The sequence below is a fragment of the Condylura cristata genome, unplaced genomic scaffold, assembly GCF_000260355.1.
Source record: "Condylura cristata isolate star-nosed mole 26May11 unplaced genomic scaffold, ConCri1.0 scaffold00009, whole genome shotgun sequence".
In the NCBI taxonomy this organism is placed as follows: domain Eukaryota; kingdom Metazoa; phylum Chordata; class Mammalia; order Eulipotyphla; family Talpidae; genus Condylura; species Condylura cristata.
Genome location: NW_004567110.1, coordinates 6,075,196 through 6,086,651, shown reverse-complemented (window position 1 = coordinate 6,086,651; position 11,456 = coordinate 6,075,196). Strand labels below are relative to the sequence as shown.

The following is an 11,456-nucleotide window of genomic DNA, read 5'->3' as shown; positions in this document are numbered from 1 at the left end:
CTGGCATGGGAGACCCAGGTGGTACACGGAGCTGTCCCCTGGCACGGGAGACCCAGGTGGTACATGGGGCCGTCCCCTGGCATGGGAGACCCAGGAGGTACACAGGGCTGTTACCTGGCACAGGAGATCCAGGTGGTACACTGGATCCCTTCCAGGGGCTGCCTGGAGGTGACGCGGCGGGGCTGGGGAAGGACCGCTGGGGTCCAGGAGGCAGCTGGCATGGGCAGCGGCGGGGTGGCCTCCTCCCTGCCCCCTGCAGTGATGCCCCCGTCACCTGTGCCCTCACCGAAGGTCTCTCCACACTACTCCAGAGCATCAGCAAGGAAAAGGACCCCTCAGCCAAGCACATTTGGGCAAAGTTGATTAAAATGGCGTTGCTGCTATAGCGCTTTAAAATGCCCATATGCAGGCGCGTCCTGACTCCACCAGCTGGGCGGCTCCTGAGCGATACTGATCACACAGAGGTTTTGGCGAGAGCTTCAGGGCTCCAAGGGCCACGCCTGACGGACTACTTATCCCCTGAGGAAAGACCCAGCTCTGAAAACCCTCTGTGCCCTGGCCCTTGGGGCCTCCCAGCAGCAAGTGTTTGCTGAGCACCTACCTGTGCCCACACCTGCGCAGGTGTGTCTGTGCCGGCCTCTCAGCCCGGGCAGGCTCCGGCACCTCTGCCGCCTCGGCAGCTCGCACCTCGCCAGTTCACACCTCGGCACCTGTGTCTAAACAGCTGGTGCCCTCCCCACCCTATCGGGGCGCCCAGACGTGCTGACGTCAGGGAAGGCAGGGGCCAGCCATCTGTGCGTGGCCACGGCCAGGCCTCCGTTTATCTGCACAAAGCCACCCGTCTGTCACGCTGAGGAGACCAACTCCAGAGCAAGGCAAACGTGACTCGGGCGTCTGATACTCGGGGACTGTGCTTCGGACCCAGGGAACCCACCCAGGCCCAAGGTGGAAGCAAAAACCTTGAAAAACTAAGGGAGGAAGAGGAAGGGAAAGAAAGTTGGGCGTCACCATGGTCTGAGGGTTTGTGTCCCCCAAATTTCATATGTTCAGATCCTCACCCTCAAGGCGATAGGGGGTGGCCCTGTAGAAACTGACTACGCCCTGGGGTGGCCCTGAGTGGGCATGAAGGGGACCAGATGCTAATAAAGGACACCCCGAGAGCTCCCGGCCGTCCACCCTGTGGGACGCAGACGGCGTCCTGGGAGTGGTTCTCATGGTTCTCGCCGGGCCACCATGCTCGCACCCTGATCTGGGACTTCCGCCCTCCAGAACCTGGAGAAAGTGGGTGGGGAGACCCGCAGCCTGCGGACTTGCTTAGAGCAGCCTGAACAGGCTGATGCCGGTGAGCAGATAGAGTGGGCTGGCGAAGGAATGGGGGAGAAAATATATGAACAAAAGTGCCTGAAGAGCCCCCAGACTGCACCCCGGCATTAGTTCACAGGCCCACACACCCTACTTGTATTCACATTCTGAGCAGAAGCTTAGCAAGTCAGCTGTCCAGCCTCACAGCAGACAGGCAGGAGGAAGAGCGGTTTCGGTAGGAAGCTAGGGGGTACACATCAGTCGGGTGAAAGGACCCACACACGAGGCAGGTCCCCCAGGCCGCAGGGAGAAGACGGCACATGGTGGAGAGGGTCCAGTGCTTCGTCCCAAAGGCTGGGTTCTGGCCTGGGGTCACTTTTCAAAAGGGAAGTGAAGAGTGAGGAGGCTCGGGAGAGGGTGTGTGATGCCGAGGACGGGCCGTGAGCGCAGTGGTGCTAAGCGCATCTTCCCGGGGGAAGGAAGGGAACTGGCGGACGGGAGAGGAGGGCCGTGGGCCACGCCCAGCCCAAACACTGGAAGTCAGAGGAGTCCGGTGGCTGAGCACCTTGGCAGGTGATGAGCTCGCTGTGACGAGAGGCATGTAAGCGCCCAGCCACCGCAGAGAGCAGTGCCGGCTGCAGCGTCAGACGGCTGCTTATGGCCGGGACACCTGTGCTCTAACAGCGCGGGCCCCTGCGGCTGTGACCGGGGACATCGGACGCTCCAGGTCTCCTAGGCGCCCGGCTGGACGACATTCCCGTCACCGTGCCGTTTCAGGGGCTCGTCATGTGGGGACGGGGTCCGTGCCGCAGAGGGTGGGTGTGAGCTCCCACCTGCTGTGCAGCCAGCATGCCTGTGCCCAAGAGGGGGTCTCAGCAACACCTCCCCAAAGCATCTTTTGGGTTAGGAGCTTGGTCAGATGGGGGAGGACACAGCGGCCTGTATTAGGGGGACCTGCAGCTTAGGGGTGTGACTGGGAATGACTCAGCTCCGTGAGCCTCAGTCTCCACCTCCATGGAATGGGCACAGCATCCTACAGACGTGATTATCAGCCAGCAAGGGGTGTGCCCCCAGGCCCACTGCAGCCTGGCAAAGTTCAGTCAGTCTGGTCTGGAAATGCTTGGACAGAGGTGGCTGGTGCGTGACCCCAGTGCTCTGGTCTAGGGGGATACCAACACAGGGCAGATACCAACACAGGGCAGGGGCCAGCCTCCATCACAGCCCAGACACTCCATGAGCCCCTCTGGCCCCATGAAGGAGCCCTGCCCTGAGGGTTTCTCCTAGGATGGGCCCTGGCCGAGGAATCGGTCAGGCTGGGCTGACCCCCACAGGGCTGCCTGATCTCAGCAGAACAGTGTCTGTCCCACACGTCCTCACTGGCCACCCAGCAAGGGGGACCAGGGCACCCCCTCAGCAAGCACTTACCCAGCATGCACAGGGGCTTCCTGGCAAATTTCAGTCTTCCCCGCCAGCCTTTGTATCGGCAGCAACACCCGGCGGCCCAGATTCTCAGAGCAAACTCGGCTCCAAAGATGAAAATAGCGAAAGTCTCCTGCATTGAAGAGCACAGGAGAGCCCCGATTAACCACGCCCAGAGCCTGGAACGAGCAATTTCCAATTTCTGTGCTGAAGTTCCCGAGCATGGGATTTCTGCCACTGTAGTGCTGTTTAGATGGGGTTGGGGGGGCGGGGGGTGGTGGCTGCAACAGACAGTCCTGGAAGGCCCAGTGTTCATTCCAGTGTTCATTCCAGTGTTCATTCCAGTGTTCATTCCAGTGTTCATTCCAGTGTGCTAGCTGTCCCAACACTGTTCGGTCTTGGCAAAAGCCTTGTCCTTTTCCTGTGTTTGTTCTAACGGCTCACTTAAAAAAAAAATCCCTGCGATATACTAAAAGCTCCTCCGAAGTGCACTTAGGTTCAAAGAGAGCTATCGATGGAACCATTTGCACACCCAGCCCAGCCCGGCCGGGCCCCTGGTGCCCTGACTGTGAGCCGGGGCCTGGGCCAGCAGCACCTCAAGCACCTTATCACATCAGCTCAATCTTTGTTTTGAGAAACCACAGCGAGGACAAGTTAACTGAGCTTGTCAAGGCATGACGGGACAAAGAAGGGTAAGCCTGGCCAGGCAGGGCTGCTCCAGGCGGGCTCCCTCCCTCCTCCAGCGCCTCCCTGATTAACCAGACATGATGGCCCTGCCCCGCAAACCCCCACTCTCTGGCCACCGCCCCCAGCCTTGCGGCACCACCGCGATCCCCAACCCCGGGAGCGGGTGGCTTCCCAGGACCCTGCTCTCAGGGTGGTGGTGTGGCGGGCTGACGCCTCAGCCAGCCCGGGGGGCCTTCAAGGTCCACTAGCTCAGCAGGGAGTCCCGGGCTGCAGGAGCACCCAGCCCTGCAGGGGGAGGCCATGCCCAGGCCAGACACAGAGGCTGCACCCACCTCATTCCTTACTCACCTTTTTATATTCAAGGGAGGGTAGGTAGGAACCTAGAAGTGTGGCATGAGACAACTGGCCCCGAACTGGCCCATGCTGCCTTCCCCCACACTTGCTACCCCCCTGCCACTGGCGGGAAAACAGTGGACACAGCACGCCCGAAGAAGGACTTGGGGTGTAAATGCATGTTGCGCTGGGCCCAGAGTGGAGGTGAGCGCCTTGGAGCAGAGGAGTCTAGAAAGGTCGGCTCCTCTGTGTGCACCTTCAGTGGTTCGGGTGACTGTGTGTGCAAGCCTAAGTCAGCATGAACTGGTTTGCCCTGACCTTGGTCACCCCCCCCCCATCCAGAGGAGCTTGCTCTTCCCAGGAATGCCAGTCCCACAGCCTCACCAGTGGATCCAGGCCTCCCTTTCCCCATGTCTGGACCTGGGCAGGACTCCCTGAGGCCACAGCTGGGAGGCAGAACGGTACCCCAGGACAGCCCCTTCCCTCCAGTCTGAAGCCGGCTCCCCTAGAACACCACCGAGCAGGCTGCGACCTCACCAGTAGCAGAAGCCAGTCTCCTGAGACCGTCTCATACTCCTTGAACGTGGTCAGGACAGCCAGGATTAAGCACCCCAGGACGATGAGGAACCTGGAGAGAAAGGAAGAGGAGGCTCAGGAGCGCCCAGGCCTGCCTTGCCCTGGGTCTGAGCAGGACGGTGTCCGCCAGACCGCGACTACAGCTGCCACGGGCCACTGGCGTGAGCTTTGCATGTCACCCGCACACCCGCGCCACCAACCTGCCCGAGGGGCGGGGCACTAGACCGGGAAGAGAGAACAGCTGAGGGATGATAACCACGTGCAGACTTTCACTTTCTCAGCTAGTTGGACTGAAAGTGGATCATCTGGCTGCAACCCTGGGGGACTGCCAAGACCCTGAAAACCCAAAGTTGCACAAGCCCACTCCTCAGGTGGGTACAGAGTGCTGTCCACTCGGTGCCCGCCACGATCTCGATTCTGTGCTGATTATAATCAATCCATGACTGTTTTGAAGCCACTTGCTTACATTGTGCAGTAAATAAAAACATGAGCTGAAGGCCCTCCCTGGTGGCGCAGCGGGTTAAAGCGCAGCGCTAAGAAGCTAGAGCCACTTCCGCATGAGTTCGATCCCCGCCTGCCCCGGAGCTGACCACATGGCGCGGCAGACCTCTCCTGACCCGCCCGCTGCTCCCCTCAGCAGTGGGCTTCATCAGTCTGCCTGTTCTGCTCCCCACTCTGTCGCTGGTGAAGCCTCTCTGCACCTCTGGCCAGTGCCCAGTTCTGTGTGCATGGATGAATAAATCTTTAATAAAAAAACCCAAAATACTAGCTTAAAATGTGATGCTAGAGTTCTTCTTAGAGCAGGAACTGCCTTTGTCTTACTGACCCAGTGAAGGCAGAAGGTTCAACTCTAAAGGAACGAGACTGCTAATCTACTCAGCAGTAAGACTCAACGGGGATTGGAGATGAGGGTTGGCTTTGAGGGCCAGGAAAGACTAAGGGGGGGGGGGGGAAATATGGCCTAGCCACATGCTGAAAGACTCTTACGAGCAAAATTGCATCAAATTTCATGTTTGTTTTGCAATATAAACCATCTACTACAGCCCGGTATGGGTGGTTTTGAATTTAGCTGGCCTCGAACTTTATACAAGAGGGATGGCACTGTGGCCCACAGCTGAACAAACTCAGTGAAAGCAAGAGCCCTAGCCAGACCCACATCCTGCCCGCACTCTCCCATCCTTGGAGAGAGGGATCACGGAGGTGTCTCCATAGAGTGTATACACAGAGCTCCTATATGGATCCGCTGATTTTGAGGTCCAGGTGGAAATATGCAGCAGGCGGATAGAAATTCGAGTCTCCAGCTTAGAGGAGACGTCGGGGCTGGAAGCCCGAGTCTCTTCCAGCTCTAACAGCCCATGATTTTAGAACCAGGATTGGAGATAATTTGGCAGAAGCAATCAGCAAAAGTTTCAGCCCTGAACCCGCGCGGGAGCCTGCAGAACCGGGATGAAGCCAGCAGGGGGCAGCAAACGCCCGGCGTAGCCCTCATTCTGCACCAGGGAGGGAAAGCACCAGCAACCTCCAGAATCCACTTTCCAAGATTTGAAAATAATCATTAATTTATGGAGCTAAAAGCATGGAGGAATCCCTCCTTCGCCTGAGAAGGGGAGACAGGCTTTGGTCTCTTGTACATTTCAATTCACTCTTAAAAATGTGAATTTGGGCCCTCCCTGGTGGCTCAGAGGGTTAAAGCACAGCACTAAGAAGCTTAAGCCACTTACGCATGAGTTCAATTCCCGCCTGCTCCGGAGGAGATCCACATGGCGAGGCAGACCTCTCCTGACCCGCCCGCTGCTCCCCTCAGCAGTGTACTTCGTCGATCGGCCTGTTCTGCACCCCACTCTGTCTCTGGTGAATCCTCTCACCCTCCGCATCTCTGGCCTGTACCCCAGCTCTATATGAATAAATAAATAAATCTTTAAAAAAAAAATGTGAATTTGGTTTGGAGGGAACTGGGCTGTCGGCTGGGGCCCTCCCTGGCCTGCATCTGGTCTGCTGTGGCTCTCTCCCTCTCCAAGCCTGCAGAGCCTTCCTTTACCCCCTCAGTCACCGCCTCTGTGTGCCCTTCACCCCCATTTGGTCTCCCTGCAAACCCTTCCCTGTTTCCTCCCCTGCTCCCCTCTCCTCTCTGCCCCTCCTCCCACTGGTTCTGCCCAGCATTGAAGCTCCGCTGGCCCGGCCTCTGCTTCTCCCTCCTAGGGTAGGCAGGAGGGCGGGTCCCCAGAGCAGGCGGGGGCGCTTGTGAAGTGTAAGGTCCAGGGACCCGGGACAAGGACCTCGCTGGCCCCTGGGGGCCAACCCCCAGGGCAGCTGTCCAGGAGGCTCAGCGCAGGGGCTTTCCCCGGGGAGCTGGAGGGTGAGCACAGGCCCGCGCTTCTCAGCCGGGCCACGTCCCTTCATCAGAACAGACCCGCCTGCCCGCTGGAGAGAAGCGGAGAGATAAATGAGAATTTATGTCATCTTTTTTTTGTATTTTCTCCCGAACTCCTGAGAGCAGCAGTGGCAGTGGGGCGCCATCTCCGTTACAACTGCACCCCACTTTACAGATGAGGCAGGGCGCCTCCGGGCCCGGCTGGGTTACAGGAGGGGTGGCGTGTAGCCCCGCCGGGCCAGGCCAGGCAGGGCAGGGGGCCAAGGGCTCAGCCGGGAGGGTGCTCTCGTCTGACTCCCCCATGTGTCCAGGCTTTAGGGAGGAAAGCCGGGGTCCATTTCTGGGTGGTTCCTGAGAGAGAGCAGGGACCCCGGCTCTCTCAGGGCCTAGACCGAGTGGAGGGCAGCGGGACTCGCTTTATGTCCTTGTCTGCCTGCGGTGAGTGGGTGTGCAGGAACAGTCTCCCCGCCAGGCTGGTCACCCGGCAACCTCGAGCAGAGAGGTGCTTGGCCATCAAGCCCACCCGCCCTGGTCCCGTCAGCACCCCTTCCAGCAGAAGACACAGCCCTCAGACTATCACCTCAGGAGCCTCCTGATCCCCAGCACAATGCCTCAGAGGTAAAGCGCCCACTAAGTGCCAGGATTCCTTTACTCCCTAGGCAGCAGCCCAAGGGCGTGTGGGTCACCCCTTAATGGAGCCGGTCTGCTGTCCTGGCACAGGGCTGAGCCTTACTCCTATTTTGCAAACCCCCCAGGGGGTATGGGTTGGGCTGCCTGGAATGCTGTGCTGAGAAGGAGTCGGACTGCCGCCAGGTGAAGTGGTGGTGGGGGCAGGAACTATATTGATCAGTCCCGTCTGTCACAGGAGCAGGAGAGAGCCAAAACTGTGCTGTTCCTTCGCCGCCCAGGACGTAAGTCGGAGCTAAGTCAATTTCCGATTGCTTCCGCTTCCTGACCTGGCTCACGCCAACTCTCCCCAAGTATACTAACTAGCACTTCCAAGGGGCCTTAAGAAGAGCCTTTTCTTGTTCCTTCATCCTTCAGAAAGGGAGTCTGCAAAGCAGAGGGAGGTCCGAAACACCTCGGTTTAGGCCCAGAGAAGAGCTCTGGTCTCCATTTCGCAGCACCTCCCCGTGCTCCGGGCCGACTCGGCAAGTTCAGCAGTCACTCTTTGTGGGCTTTTCACCATATCCTCAGGCCCAGGGTTGCTGCATGGGTAAGTCAACTAGAAACTGGAGGAAGTCTTCGTCAGGGGCTGATTTCTGCTGCCCTTGAGCTGGCGACAGTCTCCCGCTCCCACTGAATGTGCCTTCAGGCAGTGGGGAGACGCTGTACCCCCCCAGCCTTTCAGGAGATTCACATCAAACCAAGGATCCCGTGCCCTGGGCAGATGACCTCGACTTTTCTTCGGTCAGCATTCCCTCGGTTATCCATTTCTCTCCCGACATGTGGCACATAGGGGCCACCGAGGTAGACCAGGACAAGGGATACCTCGGACTTATTCAAAATGATTTCATGTCTTAGTAGCTCTTAAAAGTGACACAAACGGCAACTAGAAACCCAGAAACACTCACATCAAGACCCACCTCTCCGAGACACGGACGGGACGCAAGTGGACCCACGAGGTCCCAGGGCCAGCACAGGCCGAGCCCATTCCAGAATAGATGGTGCTTATACGGAGGCAGGAACATACATGTTCTTACGCCACCAGAGTCCTCCTGAGCCACTGCACTACTGGAGAATCCTTCCAGAACACCCAGAGCAAACAACAGTCCCTCTCAGGCATGTCGTGAGGGGCGAGATGAGGAACACAGAGCAGCCACGCAGGGCTCCGCCCGGCACAGAGGCCCCGTGGGGGCTGGCCATGGCGGGAGCGAGGTTGGCTCGGACGGTCAGGCCTCTGCCCGGTGCGGCTGCTGATGGTTTCATCAGACCTGGGAGTCTGTATTTAGAAAGTGCCAATCAGCCAGAGACTGGGAGATTGGAAGACGTTCTAGCAAGATGATGTCTGAGTCCCAGCCAGCGCTGGGCCATCTGCACCGTGCACGTCAACATCATTTGGTGATATTTGCTGAGCTCCTTCTTGTCAGGAGTCCAGAGGCAGCCAGCCCTCTAGATAATAGCCACACCTACTTTTTTTGGCGGGGATAAGGTTGGAGGCTTCTGTCTGGGGACACAATTATCACCTTCTCCACACCAAGCTGCTCCTTGCTCTGTCCTGCACCAGCATCACACCAGCTGGACTCTACCACAACCTGACCAGCAGCGTGGCCACTGCCCCCTCTCTTCCACCCAGGTTTGGCTTGACCTTTCCTGATAAAGGCCCTGCCCCCCAGCTCTGGCTGAGCAAGCGGGGGAGAAATAGGCCATCTCTGACGTTTCCTGCTCTCCCCAGAAGAAGCTGCATCTCTGATATCTTGACATGCTAAGGTCACTCTGGCCCCAGTCCTTTCCTGGCTGGGCCTGTCAGTCCATCATTTGCAGCGAGACGCCCGGGATCAGCACCATCCAGGGGCTGAGGCTTCTGCAAAGACTTCTCATCAAGAAAGCATTCGTATTCGGAGACAGCTGCAAAGAGGTGGGCGGTTACCGTCTCACCTTCATGCACGCCTCTCCTTGCTTCCCGCAAAACCAGCAACCGAAAGGAAGAGTAGCTTCTGGAGTCCAGCTGTGGCAAGCTGGCTTTAAGAACGCCTCCATTAGTAGGTTCTTGCCTCTTGCTACTCATACCATGGAAGATTCTGCTTAAAGGTGGCTGGTGAGCAGTGAGTGGTTTCTAGCCAACAAAATACAGGAAACTTGCGCTTCTCTTCTGGCTGAGGTTGCAATAGGCTGTGATTGCCATCTTGCTACTGGGCTCTCTCAAGTTGCCTTGCTGGTCTGGAACTGAATTCAGCCGCCAGCCAATAGCCAGCAAGGAGCCCGGACCTCAGTCCAACAACCCTCAGGAGCTGAATTCTTCCAACAACCACAGACTATAAAGCTTAAGAGGGGATCCTTCCCCAGTCGTGCCTTTGAATAAGACATCATCCCGAACAGACACCTTCATGTAGTCTTTGCTAGAACCCCTGGGCAGGAGATCCAGGGGCTGTGCCTGGACTCCTAACCCACAGAAGCAGATACCAAAGTCGGCTGTGTGAAGCTGCTGTTCTGTGGTGGGTGACTATGTAGCAGTAGGTATGTCATACTCATGCATCAGATCGCAACCTTTTTTGTTTCCAAGTCTCAGATACTTAGTCCTGACTGTGAACCCCAACACTATACACCAACTTGATTTCCTGTGTTTAGAGGGAAAGTCTTTCCTGGTTAAGTGAAACATTTGTGCACACCTTCTGGAAGAACTTCACTTTAAGGAACTTTATAATGAAATTTCAAGTCTGGCCTTTCTTCAGTTTGCTGTTATCTACATACACTGAGTAGAACTTGTATTAATCAAGGGGACCCAGTCTGCGCCAGGGTTCTGGGTTATTCTTTTTGTCCCAACTGACATGTGAACTGAATAAAATCAATCATGTGGCATAAAGCACTGATCAGTCCCTCCAGGTCAATAAATACCAGGGTGGGGGGGTGGGGGGGGGAGTGGGGGTACCTGTTGGCCTGCTTGTGGAAGAGGACTGGGTCAGGAAGGAGAGAACAAATCTGCCAGGTCCAGAACTCCATGTCTCCAGAATCTGAATCTGAACACACTACTTTGAGACCAAATCACCTGGCCAGTTCCCTCTTTTGAACGTCAGGCCCTTACCTAGAACATAGAACTGACCAATGATGAGGATCTGTCATCTTAACAACCTTTGTCAAGTCGTTATAGCTAAGAGGTTGCAGAGGGTAGCAGAAACCTTCAGAACAAACGCCTGCTTCTCTAATAAAGTCTCCATCTCCACGCAACATCTCTAATGATTTAGCACAACCTGTGTTGTGCAGGCCCTGGCTTCACAGTCAGTAAAAGCCCCCCACCCCACCCCAGCCACTGGCCCCCCTCATGTACAGCATCTAACATGGAACACGTTTAACAGAAAAGGGGAAGGTCAAGAAAAATGCAGCTTCCATGAAGTTGATGGGCTCGCCGATGGAGCGCAGTCCCAAGGCCACAAGGCCGGCAGGGGTGGCTCTCTGGCTGACAGAACAGAAGACTCAGCGGTTCGGACTCCCAGACAATCCTTCCCTGGATGCTGAGAAGCCAAAAAGTGGAGTTACACTGTATTATCCAGTAATTCGGGCATAACAAATGTACATCTAAATTAATGCTCAATTCCATCTTTGTTCATTTCAAAATGTACAGCATAGTTTTGATTATGATCAAAATTTTGTTAGCTATGAGAGACAATAAACACATTTTTGTATTTTATTTACATTTTTTGGGGGGTAATGAACTACTAATAAGGTACTTTTCTTCACTGTTTTGTATGAAGTTTTGGTTCTCATTTTTCTCAGCAGATTTTCTTTAAGTAGATATTCCTGGGTCTGATTTAACTGTGTGATAAAACAGAAGAAGAAAAAATCAAAAGGAGATGACCCTGTTTCAACCCACATGCAGACAGCAGAAGAGAAACAGGTGCATAACTACCAAGAATTCTGGCAGCTATAGGTGCTCATCCAATGCAGTGCCTATCTCTTTCCCTTCTCGTCTTAGGTTTGTACAGGCCTGTTAAGAAACATTGGTTTTACCACAATGAGATACCACCTCACCCCAGTGAGAATGGCACATCTTCAAACAACTAGTAACAACAAATGTTGGCGAGGATGTGGAGAAAAAGGAACTCTCCTGCAC

The 11,456-nt window shown here is 56.1% G+C and overlaps 1 protein-coding gene across 1 annotated transcript in view; it reads right to left on the bottom strand.

The window, feature by feature from the left end:
• KCNQ3 (potassium channel, voltage gated KQT-like subfamily Q, member 3) overlaps positions 1-11,456 on the bottom strand; it is a gene marked incomplete at its 5' end in the record, with an annotated part of 219,189 nt that overhangs the window by 41,080 nt on the left and 166,653 nt on the right. Inside the window, 2 exons of the mRNA XM_004679586.2 lie at positions 2,728-2,854; positions 4,279-4,369. Of these exons, the coding sequence (XP_004679643.1) occupies positions 2,728-2,854; positions 4,279-4,369 (218 nt within the window). The remainder of the gene's footprint in view (positions 1-2,727; positions 2,855-4,278; positions 4,370-11,456) is intronic.